Source organism: Aptenodytes patagonicus, chromosome 9, assembly GCF_965638725.1.
Source record: "Aptenodytes patagonicus chromosome 9, bAptPat1.pri.cur, whole genome shotgun sequence".
In the NCBI taxonomy this organism is placed as follows: Eukaryota; Metazoa; Chordata; class Aves; order Sphenisciformes; family Spheniscidae; genus Aptenodytes; species Aptenodytes patagonicus.
The window spans coordinates 6,475,868-6,493,247 of record NC_134957.1 but is presented as its reverse complement, the minus strand read 5'-3'; the positions used below and the strand labels follow the sequence as shown (position 1 = coordinate 6,493,247).

The window sequence follows — 17,380 nt, the reverse complement described above, 5'->3', positions numbered from 1 at the left end:
TTAAACAAATCAGACTTGGCAGGATCCCTCAGGTTACAAAGAATGGTTCTCCATTTAAAACAATGCAGCATCCATCCACACTGTGCACTAAGGAATAATATGCCTCCTCAAACTCTGTCAAAAAAAGAAAAAAATCTGTGATACGTGGCACGCGCACAAAAAAAAAAAATCCCGTCACTAATGCTGGTAGTAGCAGTAGTGAACGAACTACTGATGATATACATGCTACTACTGACGCAAAGAGGAACATCACTGTGAGACCTTAGACTGCCTCTAGGAATTCATCATCTCTGGGTATCAGAAAATAGGTGTAATGTACCACATCACATAAAATATAGTGGAATTTTATTAGGCAAATAGACCTGCAAACTTAAGACACCATATCACACTCTTTTTATATACTGGCATGTTTGAAAAAATTCAAAATATTTCATAATACTTTAAAGTATATATGGGACTAACATCATTAAGTTCCAGGAAAGTATTCTAGTAATCCTGTTAAACTTTCCAGTATTTTGTTCCTAATGATTACGTTGTAATAGAAATTGTGACTAATTTTCAGTACCACAATACTTTAATACTTCCAGTTCCTATAGCAGAATAGAACATTTTCTTTGGGAAATCTGCTCTAGTGCACTTAATACATATCGCGTGTAACGCAACAATGGAATTCTGATAGATTTTAGTAACAGAACACCAAGTTTTCTTTACTAAACACAGGGTTTGAATTCTGTAAGTTCTGAGCATCTGTTTTACTGGAAATCATTAGGTGTTCTGACTGACGGTTGTCAGAGGTTAAAGATTTGAAATGTTATTGTTTTCTGCATTCATTTAATCACAAATCAATATTTCTACTTCTTATACCAGTAATTGATGGAGCAGTTAATCTTATCACTGTTGTTCTTCTATCTTGTGAAGCAACATACAATTATGTCCTTGTGTCACTTGCATTGCTCTTGCCTGAGTCATTCAAAACAACTTCTGCATGCAAAGAGAAACATCCATTTTCTTGGTAGGTCTTAGATTTGGAGGCATAATTAGCTGAGGTAAAGGAACAGTCTATCTGATGTGTTTTCATAACATTTCTATTACAACCCTAATACAAACGTCTAATTTCCAGAAATAACCAAAAAGCCTTCGGTCATTTCTAGTTGACGGAAACAGGCAAAGTCACCAAAATGTGAAGCATGATAAAACTTAGAAATGATACAGTATTTAATACAATCCCATGTTATTCAAAGATTCTCTGTGTTGTGATTACTTCAGCTAATAGGCTGGTATGTGTTTTGCAGTATTTTTTGTGCTCTTTTTTATCTTTCTTACATTTAAATAATAAGCTGTTATCAAGTGGTGAAGTCACTCCATTTATATGCAAAATTAGTTTTTTCACTTGCATTTGTGGAGTAGGGACATGACTTTTAGACAAAACAGAGAAAGAAGAATATACATCTATTTGAAACTTTAATCATTGTTGACATTATTCCTTTAAGATTTTTCCACATTTAATTCCTAGTTTCAAGAACTAATATTCTATTTTCTTAAAAAAATGTTCTGTGCAGTGTACCAGTAATGATAAAACGCATCATGGGCCCATGATATTGTGTGAGAAAATGTGCTTCAATATGATTTTTAAAAGCTTTTTCATGAATCATCAATGACCTACAGGACTCTGATATACAGATGTACACTGTTCTCATTATTAATGTAGTTATGACTCCTCCCCACCCCCCCCATTAAGAACCTTTTGAAGCTGTTCATCCTCTTGCACTATGTCAGAAGAAGGAGAATGGATGGGAAATAATATCCCAAGCTTTTCTCTTCTACATTACAAGCCTGAGTCTATACCACATCACTTGTGTCTAGACATCATTGACAGTAGGCTGGCCACACTGAGTCAACGGACATGCAGATTTCTAGCTAGAAATATTTTGTCCACATTACCAAAACCCTTTTATTTCATCCTAATTGTTGACAGGTTTCAGTGAGGAGGCAGTGAAGAAATACAAACAACACATTTTTCAGTATTTGCGTACAAGTCTGTGAAGGAGCTGCAGTATCTTTGTAAAGTTTATGGATCTAGGCAAAACTTTAAACATCAAGTTTTCTGAGATTCTGTTAAGCATCAGCTTTACCATGGCAGGCTTCAGGCAAGACCACAGATTGTTTTGATATGGCCTGACATTTGTAATAAAATCTAAAATTAAGTATTCAATGCTGACATGTAACAGTCTATGCAAATACTTAATAAAGTTCTGTTGTTGAGATATGTAGGCTCTCTCACTTTATGCTTAAGTTAAGGCATTCGATTTCCAGAGCTATAGTTCTCGCAAATTTTGTAAACCCTACAGAAGATGCCACCGATTTCAGTGGGCTTTGAATCAATTTAATAGAAAATTGTTGACCAGATCCTCCACTTTTTAAACCATATTTACTATACCAGTAAAACAAAATGTAAAGTACAGATTCAGGCCCTGCACATCAAACTGATGTAACACATTTGAAAGTGTTCTTATAATTCTGCTTCATCCAATTTTGTGACTCTTTTTACTGATTTTTTTTTGTACAAGTAGTCCGACTGAATTTTGGTAGCTGCTTTCTCCCAAGTCTAAACAGCTATGCTCCATCATTTCCACTGGATAATTCAGTTTTCAATCCCCTTTCCAGAATCACTTTAGTGTAGTGCTCCTGGCACAGAATTTCAGTGCTTTGAGAAGCAATCCATGTGTTTGCAATCTCTACAGCAGTTTGGGGATCTGTCAGGATGAGAGGTGCTATGCACTAGAAAGTATTTTACCAGAACAGTTAGATGATTCCAGTGTCATTTTGGTTTTTTTAAAATAACAGAGAAAAATACTTCACATTTTTGTCCATGTAAGCTATAGAATTAAAGAAGTATTTTTCTTATATACCAATAAGGCATGATACTTTTTACTAGTAAGAGGAATTTCTTAAAAATTTACATGATTTCACCTTTCAAAAGTTGGTATATCTTTAATAGTCATGGATATGCTAATACTGAGTTATTAAAAGTTCAATCCTACTCCATCAGTATATAAACGATTAAGCTAAATTCTGTTGCAATTCATGCATAATTTGCTATATATCTTTCATTTCAAAGTTACATCAAATAATGTGCAAAAAATTTTGCAGAAAGCACAGTATAAAATTATTATTGTAATTACTATCTTTGATTACTTGTACTGTATCAACATATTGAAACAAAGGTTTCTCCTTACTACAAACTACATTTGTAGTAAGGAGAAAAATCCTCCTTAGGACAACAGGTAATTAAAGGGAGTTGTGCCACAAGGAAATAATCAAATGATATTATTGAGTTTGATTGAATTTAAAATATATATTTACTCTATCTTATAATATCATAAGAGATAAATTCATGCCCTTAATGTAAGATATAAATTAGTAAAGCTTGATCTTAATCCTTTTAACTATAACCAGCAGGGATCAAATTCAGATGCTTTTGGTCTCCCGCTTAATAAATCACAAGAAATCTTTTATCAAACTGCTTTTCATTTTCTTTTATATACATTTATTTCCTATAGTTAGTAGAGGATAAAGGGTGGTTCACTTCTTCCTCAGAGAAAATTTTTCTAAAGCCACATTACGCTGCAGCTGCTATTGCTAACACCTTTTATGTATACAGCACCTTTCACTTTGAGCAATCCCCAAAGTGCTTTATAGACTCTAAATACAGAGATTTTTTTTTTCCTCCTACCACTGGAAGTCTGTACCAACAGTGTTGCACTGAAGTGGCTTTGGGGAAGGGAGCATGGAATAACCTCTCTACCTGAACCTATGAAACACTGGCATTTATGTAGGCCAGCCTGTGGTAATTTGGGCCAGAATTTGCAAAGAATTTGTAAGTGCTCACTCATGTAAACGTTTACAAAAAATTACAGCCTCTCTTTGCCCCAGTTTTCTTCATCTGCATAGCTAATGCAAAAGACAATACACACACCTGTGCCACAGGTTCTACCGAAGAGGTTCGCTGTTTACCATTTATTTATGTTTGTTAGGCAATGGTACCTGATGGAGTACCTTGTCAGATGCCTCTCTTTCACCAGGCGGCGGGGGGAAGCCCTCAGATGAGAGGCGGCGGCGGGAAGCCAGCTGAAGAAGGAACCACCCGCTGAGAGGAAGCCGGCTAGCCCCGCCCGCTCCCGGGAAGCTTCGAGAAGGAGGTGGGGGGGGCGGCGCTGTCACGTGGGGCGGCGCTCTTTGCCGAGGAGGGCCGGGGACTGTGGGTGTCGCCATTACGGTGCTCTCCTCGGTCCCGTCTGGCCGGATGCAGCTACGAGGGTGTGAGACTAGAGCTGGTAAACGGTGGTATTTCCCCGGTCTTCCCGCAATTTCTAACACAAGACCTTCCAAAGCTGAAGATGGTGGTTCTGTCTTTGTGTTCAGGTAACGAAAATGAAAGTGTTTTCCTAGAAACTGCCTGAGGGTCTGTGGAGAGAGTGATAAACCCTTAAGCTACCTGGGGTCAGGGCAAGTCTGTCTGGGAGGAACTGGCCTACCAGGACAGCGAGTGGAGAGACATTTACTTATAATCTTATTTTTCTGTTTTGTCTCAATCTGTTTTGTTTTTTTCTTTTTTCCCATAAAAGGTCTGTGGTTTTGTTTTATATTAGAATCATAGAATCATTAAGGTTGGAACAGACCTCTAAGATCATCGAGTCCAACCGTCAACCCAACACCACCATGCCCCCTAAACCATGTCCCTAAGCACCTCATCTACACGTCTTTTAAATACCTCCAGGGATGGGGACTCCACCACTTCCCTGGGCAGCCTGTCCCAATGTTTCACCACTCTTCCAGTAAAGAAATTTTTCCTCATGTCCAACCTAAACCTCCCCTGGCGCAACTTGAGGCCATTTTCTCTCGTCCTATCGCTTGTTACTTGGGAGAAGAGACCAACCCCCACCTGGCTACAACCTCCTTTCAGGTAGTTGTAGAGAGCGATGAGGTCTCCCCTCAGCCTCCTTTTCTCCAGGCTAAACAGCCCCAGTTCCCTCAGCCGCTCCTCATCAGACTTGTTCTCCAGACCCTTCACCAGCCTCGTTGCCCTTCTCTGGACACGCTCCAGCACCTCGACGTCCTTCTTGTAGTGAGGGGCCCAAAACTGAACACAGTATTCGAGGTGCGGCCTCACCAGTGCCGAGTACAGGGGCACAATCACTTCCCTACTCCTCCTGGCCACACTATTTCTGATACAGGCCAGGATGCCATTGGCCTTCTTGGCCGCCTGGGCACACTGCCGGCTCATGTTCAGCCGGCTGTCAACCATATATGCTAATATAACTTATCTTAAGTTGGTTTTGTTCTGCCCTTCAGAAGGCATTGCTCTCAAATCATGTTCTCTTAGGTGAGTCTTACATTACATACTGCGATGTTGTATTCATATAGTGTGTTTAAATAGGGTTAGTTAGCTAAAAAATGTGATTGTTTCCCTGCTATTTGGACCCATACATAAATTATGAGAAAATTCCTTCCAACACGTGCAATTAGTTCCATGTTCATGGTACTTTCAGAGATTCCAGAGTGAGTTTATTATTTATAAATATGTATTCCTATGTATTGTATCCACGTTATATGTGACAACTCTAGACAAACATGGTGATTAGGTTGTTAATTGGTGAGATAATTGCTAAGGTATAGAAAACCTCTTTTATGATTTATTTTATATTTTAAACTCTTGACCAGTACCTTCTAGTTTGAATCTCATTTACATTTAAGCTATCTTTAAGAAGAACAAAAAACCCCATATGAAATTGAGTAGTTATGCTGCCACTGGATGAAAAACATACTGTTTCCTATCTAAAGACTTCCATGGAGACTATGCTACTGTTAAAATTTTCTTTTTTTGCTGTACCGTATAAACTTTTGCTTGAAGGAAATAGATTGAATAGGAAACACTTTGCTTCTGTGAAGTGTTTTCAAGGATGAATGTAAAATTGCCTGAACTATTTTCTTCCCATTTTACCAAGGAAGAAGAAAATAAGTTATTTAATGCTTAGCCAGTTATTAATTACAATGATAAGTAATGAATTACATTAGTTAGGGACTGCGTAAGTGTAAGAATTTTGTATGTCTTAACATGATACTTCATGAGCCTTACAGCGTCAGAAATGGAACACAGTGTCCATTTCCAGACAGCCTGATGGGAGGTCGGAATAAACAAATACTAAAATATGTTTTATACATGCTTTGTTGCTGTAATCTCCTGGTCCTGTTTTATGTAGGCATGCTGATAATTTGCTGAGCAGGAATTATGGTGAAAGTTCAGCTACTTTTTTCCTTTCAGGCTTGGAGTACTGTAAGAACTTGTTACAAAAATCTGTGAGCATATTTTCACAGGATGCTCAGCCTTCTCTGGGTATGTTACGCTGAGGCAGAGCAAAACTGATGGAAATATAAAAGTTTAAGCGATTGGAAAAGAAATATATAGAAAAAGTAAGGTTCTGGTATCATTTAAAGCCTTAATATATGAATCCTGACACCCAGGATAACTTTTTTTTTTCCTTCAGGAATTTGATGCAAAATTCCAAATATCCTGGGTTTAACAAGAATTACAAAATATAAACAAGATTTTTTTAAATTCAGGACTTTTTTTTTAAGAAAAAAATGGTAATATATATAGTTTTTATTGGTTTTTTTTTCTATAAGTTTTGGGAACAGCATTCTCACAAATGAAACTTCTGGTTAAATGAGAAGTGTAAGTTAGTGTAGTTACATCATCTCTGTTTGAACTGAAAGGGGGATGGAAGAAGGCAGCTGACTTCTGCTACTCTAGAATGAAGAAATATTTTTACGTATATAACTGGACTCTAGGCAGAATTGTATTTAGTATAAGTAGGTAATAGACAATATAGTATTCAGCTGTGAGCAGTATTCCTATCCTTATTCACAAATACTTGAATTGTTTAGTAGACACTGTGGAGTGTATTTTTCTACTATTCAATAATGAAAGTTATTAACTGGCAGCGAGGTAGTAAAGCAAAATGCATTATGTATGAAACAGGTGATCTTGACAACTGCCATTTCAAAGGATTTGACACAATTGACTAAAATCAGATTTACTTTCATTTTTAAATGAATAAAAATGTGTTTTAAGTTGAAATACATCCAATGATCACATATGTGGTTTCACATAATTTCTTATTGTGATATCGCATTCTCTTGCCAGTGGTTCATGGATGACTTTTCTTTTGTTTGCTTTAGCAGAGATTTAATTTTCAGATTTGAGGCATGAACAGATTTTCAAGAAACAAAACTAGAGCAATTTTCACTTGATTTGTAAAGTGTATTCATGTGTACAAACACACAAATAAAACACTAAGAAAATGACATTATGAATCATACCATTAATAACTTGATTTTTTTGTATTGTTTTTGAAAGTCGGTCATTGAATTTTAGTGAATATATATTTGAATTTGTAGAGCAATGTTGTGTTAGCTTTGGAGTTGTGACATTCAGTAGCTTTATAGAAGGTTTGTGTGTTGGGTTTGTGGTTTTTTGGGGTCCCCCCCCATTTGTTCAGTGTTCTTTCTAAGAACATGGAAATAGCCATGCTTATCGGGGAGATCTTCACCTTTTTTCCAAGACTTCTGTTCTTTAGCTTTCTATGCAGCTCTGGTGCAAAACTGTTTCACTGCTAATAGCAGGGGTATCTATTTCCTAGTGTTACTGGTATATAAATAAATTTGATACTGCATATTGTCACAGTCTTCTGAAATCAGTTACGAAATATTTTTTAAATATTTGCTGAGTGGTTGCTAGATGCATTTTCCCAATCATGGACTGTACTTAGTATTTTAGTAAAAAAGACTTCAGCTTCACAGGGATTCATTTGAAACAATTAAAAGAAATTACTCTTTTTGCCATATATCAATGTGATTGACTTCAATTTGTCCATTCAGCATGCTCACTGCCTGTTGTGTATTTATAGTTCTGTTCACTGCTTCCAGCATCTTGATACAAGTTTTAATGAGCACTCTTCCTATTAGTTGCAGATTAATATCAGGAATATAGAATTCTGTTTCACTAAGAATTTATCTATTGCTTGTTTTCCACACCTTGGCTGCTTCTTCATGTGGCTGCAAGAATCTGCCTTTTGGTCATTAACTTTTTATTTCTTCAAGTGAAGAGTATTTCTTACCCCCTGTGATGGAAAAGTAAAAAAAAAACAAACCTAAAAATACTCTATTTCTAAAGCAGTGAAGACTCTGAATCAGGAGAGCATGCAACTGTAAGCAAGTTGTGGCTCACGCTTGCTTAATTCTTTTGTTGACTTAAATGGATGTGGGGTGATGTTTTCTCCTGGTGATAAGAATTTCCAGTTTCTTTTTTTTTTTTTTCATCACTGGAAAAAAAATCAAATTAAAGAAACCTCACTGAAGTCAGTACCATCACACTAATAAAAAATAGATCAAAGAATAAATCAGTCCCTTAGTGGATTTAGAGTAAAATCATATGAGGGAATGAATTTGAAAGCCTTGATAATATAACAAATTGTCTGTTTCTCTTTGAGGTAGGTCTTTTTCTTTGAATATGATCATGAAATATACCATGTAGGGAGTGGATCCTGGGGATAAATATTGATGGCTGCAAAATAATTTATGTTTGAAACATCATAGAGTGTGAAAATGAGTTCAGGTTGGTTGTTATCATTTGTGCCTAGCCTTAAAAAAAATGAGGGGGATTCCTCACTGTCAGGCAACAGTGTTTCTTATTGTCATCAACAATGGTAAGAAATACCAGTAAAGTCTCTACCTTCTTAAAAAAGTTAACCACCATCAAAACCAACCAGTTCCTTAAATGAAACATGGTATGTGTGGTGACAAAGGGTGTACATTGCTGTGCTCAGCTACATTAGTGACTTACAGCCCAAAAAAACCCAAACAAAAACACACTCAACCAAAAAAAGACAAAAAACCAAGCAAAACACCCAACACTAAAAAACCAAGCAAAACACCCAACACTAAAAATCTGCAGTACCAGAAAAGATCCTACCTAACAATCCAGCAGCTGAGGTCTACAGGATAAAATTGAAATCCATATTACCATGATTCAGAAATTCAAAACCTCTGGCATATAGCATAGAACTGCTTAATTATCAATGGACACTTCAGAGGGAGACTTTGTGAGCTGGAATAGTTGCAAATAGCTTACTCTTCCGTTAAATAACATTATAATCATGCTATTGACTGACAAATAGAGCCCATGTCATGGGGATCTTTTGCTCTGAGAAACACTGTTTTAACACAGGGATTTAAATACTCCTATTTAAGGAGTCTCGGTGGATTAGCAGCAAATGAAAGGGATGTTGTATTGAAAAAGTGTGGTATAGTAGCTAAATTTGTCCATGTAATTAAAATAGGTTCAGGAATATGAAGATAAGAATGGGAGTGATAGTTTCAGGGTTTCTTCTCTATTATGAATTCAGTATTTGGATATTGATGTAGTTTTGGACTTCAATGTAATATTCCTAAATTTTTAAATTAGTCTATAATACTTTTTCTTAAAACTTGATATAGCAGTTACAAAATATTACCACAGCTTATTTATTCCTACTCTAAGTCAAATTTGAACCCAGGTATCAAGAAATAGTGTTGCTTTTTCATTTGAAGTGGACACCTGGACTCTTTACTGCATTTACTACTTTTCTGTGATCCTCTTAAGTAAGAAATAGCAGTCAAGTCCTGTAATAAGCTACAGGAATTCTGACTCAGGTGGGACCAGGTAGAGCCTTGTGTATGAAGAACAGATTTAGATTCTACCTTCACATCATACTCTATTAGGTAGTTAAAGTTTTTATATTCTGTCTACTTTTCAAGGTATGATTTGGCAGCTGCTAAATGAAGATAGTAATGAACAATTACAGTATTTAAATTATGCCATTAATATTTAGTATATTGGACAAAAAAGCAAGTATATTTAAGTGCATAGATACTCAGATGAAAGAGCAAATCTCAAATTGTGGGGTTTTTTTTCCCTTCCCACCCTCCATCCTGTCCATCTGGGCCATTTGCCTTACTAGTTACAGAAGTCAGTAGTACAGACATCAATGCATTCTTTTGAAAGATGGGAAAATGGCTTGGCAAGCTTAATGTTACCTTCTGTTAAACAATTTTATTTGTTCTTAATTTTTTTTTTTTTACCACCTTAAAAGTGTTAGTGAGTGCTGGAGCTTATGAAAGGTCCTTTAGAGTTGGACTACTCTATATAGCCTTCTGTACTTTTTCTTTTTTTTTGCCTCTGTACTCCAGCCATCAAGAAAGCCTGTTTTCACACACTGCTGTGACTGCCTTTCTGCCCAGTTGCTTTCTTTTTTCCTTTTTGTATTTTTATCTTGTCTGTCTGTCTTAGTTCATCTCTAACTTTTTCCACCATCTGTTACTATTCACGTGGTCTCTTTTGACAATTTCTCTTAATGTCCTGTTTTGTCTGACTCTGCCATTTCCATTTGCAGTTTCTTTAGCCTTTCCTTTTGCTTTTGGATTTGTATTTATATTGCTCTCCCATTTTGTGCTATGTATATTTATGATATGTAGACAAATATGAGACATATTAAATATTGTATGTCATTAGAAATACTCTTATTTTGTAAATGTCTTTCAGGGTGATGCTTGGTTTCGAGAAAGTACCTCATGCTCTTTTTCTTTGCATTGCTGTTGCCATAGTATTCCTATCAGTGCTATGGCACAAATGACAGGCAACATACAGCTATGACTATGTAAATAGGTTGCTTTAAGAGTAATACTTTCCCCACAGCATAAGATGCTTCACTGTAAATCTAAGAGAAAATTTGAGTCATGTTGGGGTTTTTTCCCCTTAAAGGTCTACAGCTCTAGAACAGTTTTTAAAGGTTCAAAACTGTTTCTAGAATTGTTTAGAGAGACAGGTAAAGACCATTTGAAAATAGTGTGTTCTACAGAAGTTCACGAATTGTAAGTCATTGTTGGTTGCCTTTCTACTTCAAGACCAAACAGTTTTCTGTTAAAACTCATAACTCTGCCTATTACGTCTCTGTACGTTTTAGTAGTTCAGGAAAATCTACGGCAGTAAAAGACATTACAAAAAGTCATGTTAACATTTATCTAACATGGTTTATAACAATGGTGTTCTATTATTTCCATGTTTTAATGTATTTTCTTTAATATGACACAACAATATTTTTAATAAAATGGTTCAAACTTCATTTCATTTAAAAAAGTAAATAAAAATATGCGTAGTAATGTAACACTAAGAAGTTCCACCCCACAGTTTTCCTGACAAACTTCTTTGAGTCCTGCTGTTGTTATTTCATAATCCCTAGAAATTCCACTGCAGTTATAACTGGGGTTATAGGAATTCTTATCGGTTATTTTTAATATAAGTTATCTACTGGTGCTATCACAACTTTCAGAATTGATTCGGGAAAGTTTTTCATGAACTCTTTAGACTGTTCGATATGTGTACTCATCCTCAAATTGCTTTGTAAAACTTCATAGATAAAACACAAACTCTTGTTTTGAGTGTGACTAAAATTCCCTGTATTTTTCAAAACTAGAGAGAGAGGAGCAGCGTAGCATTAATAACCTTGTTAATAATCAAAAGATTCTTTTATAGCATAAAATTTTTATTTGGAAGATGTACATACCTGACTATATGTTTATATTATTATAATTTATAGGCAATCCTTACATCAACATTGTCACAGAAGAATTTGGCATAGGGACTGGAATTTGGTTTATATTTATGGTTGGATTTTTTTTTATTTCCTCCCCTCAGAAATGAACTCTAAGTTTAAAATATCACTCTGTAAACATCAGGATATGAAGGGTGGGTGGTTTTTTGTTTTGTTTTGTGGGGTTTTTTTCTTCCCTGTTTTGTTGGTTTTCAGTTTAACTTCTGATAAGAAGAAAAAGTGGCAGAATAGTGCTTTCCAGTATGCACAGAACATGCTACCATTCTGAAATTTTGTTTTGAGGGGAACATTTAAGTATCAACTCTTCATTGTAACCCATACATTTTTATTGGTGTTTTGCATGGAAACAATGTAAATATATTTATTTTAATAATAGTGGATACAAAAATGTACTTTGCTGAAATAAGAGCTTTCTGCAGGTTGAATGTACACAGGCAATTACTTTAGTGGGATGACAATTGCTGGAGTTGTATTTACAGAAATATAAGACAGTTAATAAATCAGAATAGTCAAACTAATATATTTGTACATCACCACAGTTCTTTCATTAAACTCATACTGCTACCATAGTGTTACCATTAATGATAATAAGTATCTGCTGATGACTTCCTTATTTATGTATTTAGAGTTTAATATTATAATGGATTTATAAAATGGCTGTTTATAGTACACTGTTTCATCACTCCTGAATGCCTGTTTAGTGTTGTATTGTGCCTTATACTGAACTATTAAAGTACTGCAAATAAGTCAGTGAATTACTAAAATACCGCAGGTAATGCGGTAACTATGCCACATAAACTGCATATCCAGTTCTCACCTATGTCAGCAATCTCATTTAGGTTAATTGAATTACTCCAGTGAGCAATGCCTTTTTTCATAAGTGAAGACTTGCAGGATTGGATTTTTATGTCATGTTGCTCCTTTTGTATAATCATAAAGCCAGAAAATGCTTTACAGTTAAATCATATTGACATGGAAAGATACACCTTGCAGATCTAGTTGGCATGTTCTTTATCTGTTACTTACTCCCAATCAAAAGAAGGTAGCAGAGTTGAAAGGGAATAGCAATATTAAGTGTTCCTAATCTGTTTCACTGCAAAGTCAAACGTTTTAATTTAAATTATCCTGAAAGTGGTACTGCTAAAAGGCAGTAACTAACAGGTGAAGACAATTACTGGCTTCAGTAATTTCTTCAACCACTGCAACTTGATCTGCAGGAGTAAATCAATCTATGCTATGACAGGGAGAATAAAATTAGAAAAGGCAGGAAAAAAATTACATTTTTACTTGCACAATGAAAAGAATGTAGATGAGTTAGTATAGGTATATTTGAAACAGATGCCAAGCTGATAGGAGCTAAAACTTCATTAACTAAAAAAATAATTTTAGATGGAACTCTTGAACATCTACCTTACAGAAGTGCTGTCCTAGATTATCCTAAATTCTGGAAGGGCAGAGTTATGCAAACATTAGGCAAAGCAGCATATTCTATATACGGAGTGTTTTTCTCTAAAAGTTCTCAGCTGTAGGTACGTAGATATCTGTATGTACCTATAAGTCATCCCATTCCACTTCCATCTTTCTTGAGGTTATTAACAATCTTGAGAGGCGAATATATTGTTATTCAGAAACTGGGTTGAAAAGTACAAAATTTTCTTTTCTTCAGCCCAGAACAAATTTGTGTCTTGCAAATCTCTAGTATGTCAGAGTACTTAGCTCATATATGAGCAGACATCACCAGATTCAAAATTATACAAAATTTCTAACAGTTCATTCTCCAGGAGATGTATTAAATGTTGTCACATACCAGAAGGGGAGTTATTGCTGCGTAGTCTATCTCTTTTTTTTTTCTTTTTTCTTTTTCTTTTTTCCCCTAAAATTGAAGAAAGCAAAGGAAATCTCAACCGTCTTGGAAATTAATGACAAGGATCCAAATGGAGATTATCTGGCAATATGGTGGGCAGCTGGGGAACTAAGAGGGTTACAAGTTTACCCTTACTGCTGGGAAAAATCTTTTAGCTTTAGTTCTACATCAAAAACTTCCAATATTTTGCTGTTCTCCTTCCGTGTTGGAATTTGTGCACTGCTCTTGTGGATTTAGACACATAATCCATATTTCAATGAATTGAGTACTAGTATTTATGATTACTTCCAAAGATCAAATCAGATCTTCTCATCTTAAAGAAAGGGATTGCTGTATTAGTGTCCCTGTGTTAGACAGATTTCCACCCATTATTGGCTGAAGTTCACCACACTCCATCTAGATAACATTTTTTTGCCAGTTTAAGTTCCTGTATTAAAAATAGTCAGATTTCTTTGCTGTTAACAAATAGTACATAATTTTGTTAGTGCAAAACTTGGGGGGGAAATTAAGACAAGTGTTCTTGGTTTCCCGTCTCTGCACAAGAGTTATAAAAAGATCTGGTTCTCAGCAGATGGTGGCTTGCAAACTTCTTACCTACTTTTTTCTTTGGAAACAAAAAAAAATTGAGGACAATGTGGCAGAGGACTCAAAGGAAGAGGTTTTCTTAAGGAGCAAAGGAAAATCTCGTGCTGGAAATAGGGATTTTTGTATTTATTTGTTCATTCACTCTGATCCACTTCTAAGAGTCTTAGCTCAGTGTTTAGTAAACAGTTTTAAGTAGAAAATTGTGTAAGAAATCTTATACATTTTATGAAGGATTGTTAAGTCAAATATCACTTTACTGATAGGATTTTCGAACAGTTCAGGTTATTTGCTATAGGAAAGGTACTCCTTTCATGTCTCCATCACTTTAAGAACACAATATTCTGTAAATTTTTAAGAATTTTTCTTTCTTTCTTTTCCTTTTTCCAGCTACTGTTGGTGTTCTACGCAAATACTCATTAGTCATTCTGGAGATGGACTTGCTGTCTGGAACCTACCTCTTGGCAGTCTTATTAGCCTGTATTGTATTTCAATCTGGCGCACAGGAGAAGAATTATACCGTGCGGGAAGAACTGCCTGAAAATGTCCTCATTGGCAATTTGCTCAAGGATCTTAACCTAACGCTGGACCCAGATGTGCCCCTTTCCTCACCACTACAGTTCAAGCTTGTGTATAAGACTGGTGATGTACCATTAGTACGGGTGGAGGAGAACACTGGTGAGATATTCACAACTGCAAACCGCATAGACCGAGAGAAGCTGTGCTCTGGCATCTTTAGTGAAAATCGCTGCTTTTATGAGGTGGAGGTTGCTGTTTTGCCTGATGAAGTTTTCAGACTGGTCAAGATCAGATTCCTAATAGAGGATATAAATGACAATGCCCCCCTCTTCCCTTCAACAGTTATTAACATCTCTATCCCTGAAAACACAGCAATTAATTCTCGCTATTCTGTCCCATCTGCCATCGATCCGGACATTGGTGTGAATGGTATTCAACATTATGAACTCCTTAAGGTGGGTTTCTTCCATTTTTTTTATGTTACTGTCTGTGTTACTGTCTTTCCACAAATGTTGCCAGTCCACATCAACCCATTAGAAATATGAAGCTCTGTAGCACAGTAGTGGTACACTGCAGATACCTGTCTTGAAATGTTAATCTGTACCTCAGTGCATTCTAGTGCATCATATCTTCACTTTGTGGAAAGCTGTTTATGTATGTGTGTGTCTATCTGTGTAACAGTATGATGAAACATGCATGTCTTCATGAACTCTCCACCAGCATTCAAAGTGTACAAACACTTTGGCTAACAGTCGTCTTAGGCCATTAAAAATGTGTTCTTATTGCCACCAACATGACAGCGCCAAGTGCAACAATATTTTGCATTGGGTTTATGTCTCCTTCTTGCATGACTGCTAGATTTGAGCAGTAGAACTTAGCCCAGAAGCTTATGTGATGTGATGCTCATCTCTATACTGATGAGCTATTCTAGAATGAAAAAAAGTCCATTTGTCAAAGTAGCTTTGTAATGTTTGGGCGGACATAATGTCTGGGCAGGAGAAAGTCCAAGATATGCATGAATGCAAGGATAGCAGTGCCAATGACCTTGTAAGAGCAGATATTTCATATTCTTTCTTCTTTTACCCTTTCTAGCAAATGACAGGAGAACTGCAATTAGGGAATGAAAAGAATAACATGTAAATGTGTGGTGTGTAAGAGCGTGTGATTGCTAAATAAAGGATTAGTTTCATTTGAGTTTACTTCAGTGGAGAGCTTAGAACAAGAAAGGAACTTATCCTAAAACTGTTGGGTTATTATGTGGGAAGCTGAAAATGTCTTCACTTCCCTTGATTTGGAATAGGGAACTGTTGGGTAGCTTGACTGCTTAGCAACCAATCTGACACCCTCGTTACTGACTGGAAGAATATAGACTATATAGGCCAATATATTGCTTGATTGACTTGATAGCTAATATTGACTGATACCAGTACTTAACTAGCAATTTAATAAAAATAAAAATGCTGCCTTATTTTAGCTTTTTTAAATTGCTTAAAACCTGAAGTGGTTGTGGCAGTGTGGGTACTAACTAGTGTCAAAGACATAATCTCTTTCAGAAAACTGCATTCCACTGGTTTGGTATCTAAAAAAAAAAACCTACATATGTCTGTCTGCTCTTACTGTAGCCTAGGAATTTAAAACTTTTCAGGAACTTACTACAAAGTTTGAGGTCTTTATAGTAAGCTCTTTAAAACTTTTAAATTCCTAGGTTACACTGAGAGCAGACAGATCTACATGTGTGGTTTTTGGGGTTTTTTTTTTAGATAGCTAACCAGAAGTGCCCTTTAGGATGCAGTCTTCTTTATTTGGCATTTTAAATGAGAATCTGGGGAATGAATAACAGCATATTAAATAAATAACAGTAGGGGTAGAAAATAGTAAAAAGCCAGGGCTACAGACAAAATGTGGCAAAATAATACATGGTCTGAACAGAGAAATGTTAGTTAATATATCTGAGAGAAATGTGCTGTTATTCTAGGAAAAGGAAAAAAATAGAAAACAGCAAAATCAGGAGTCCCTGGGATTGAGTGAGCAACAGTTCAGATCACCACAATAGCAGTCTTGTTTTGTGGGTTTATTTTTGGACTGTGTGTTCAGAAACAGAATGTAACAGATCAGCAGAATGATAGCATATTTGTATCACACAAGTGGGAGCTCATCTAAAATACAAGCTATAGGTCTGTACCAGAAGTAGTGCAGGGCATAAGACCTTGTCTAAAGATTTAATGTGAGATGAGATAGTCTGCCAGAGAACCAGGTTTCACTGAGAGATGTGCAAATAACTTAAAAAAAAAAAAAAAAAAAAAAAAAAAAAAAAAAAAGAAAGTATTTGCAAATACCAAATTTTGGTATGTGGTATTTAAATTGGGGGGGGGGGGGGGGGGAAGGAATAAAAAGAAAACCAGTTACACGTTTATTGAAGTGTCTCTGAAAAACTGCTTTTGCCACATAAGGGAAAGAAAGGTGATGTGGATGAACACACACTGGTATGGACTGAAAGTTCTGAATTCTTGTGCTAGATGTGCTGCAGCCAAAATAATTTGTAAAATCACAGCCCTATAGACAGATCCTCTAAACAAATTAATTGCATTTTTCTCTTGCATGCCTGTTGGTCAGGTACTTTTTGAGTTATGGATCCACTGCCTTTAAATAAGCCAGCAATTTCACATAACTTGGAAAGTATCTGTAAAACCAAGAAGCAGTTTTTGAC

General features: G+C 35.9%; 1 protein-coding gene across 5 annotated transcripts in view; it reads left to right on the top strand.

Moving 5' to 3' along the window:
- The window catches only part of PCDH11X (protocadherin 11 X-linked), a 525,749-nt gene that overhangs the window by 38,324 nt on the left and 470,045 nt on the right, over nucleotides 1-17,380 (top strand). For all 5 annotated transcript variants that reach the window (XR_012996070.1, XM_076347004.1, XM_076347002.1 and 2 more), the window contains exon 2: nucleotides 14,545-15,128. Coding sequence is in view for 4 of the 5 variants with exons in the window: in XM_076347004.1 (XP_076203119.1) it covers nucleotides 14,589-15,128 (540 nt within the window). In the remaining variant the exon portion in view is untranslated. The remainder of the gene's footprint in view (nucleotides 1-14,544; nucleotides 15,129-17,380) is intronic.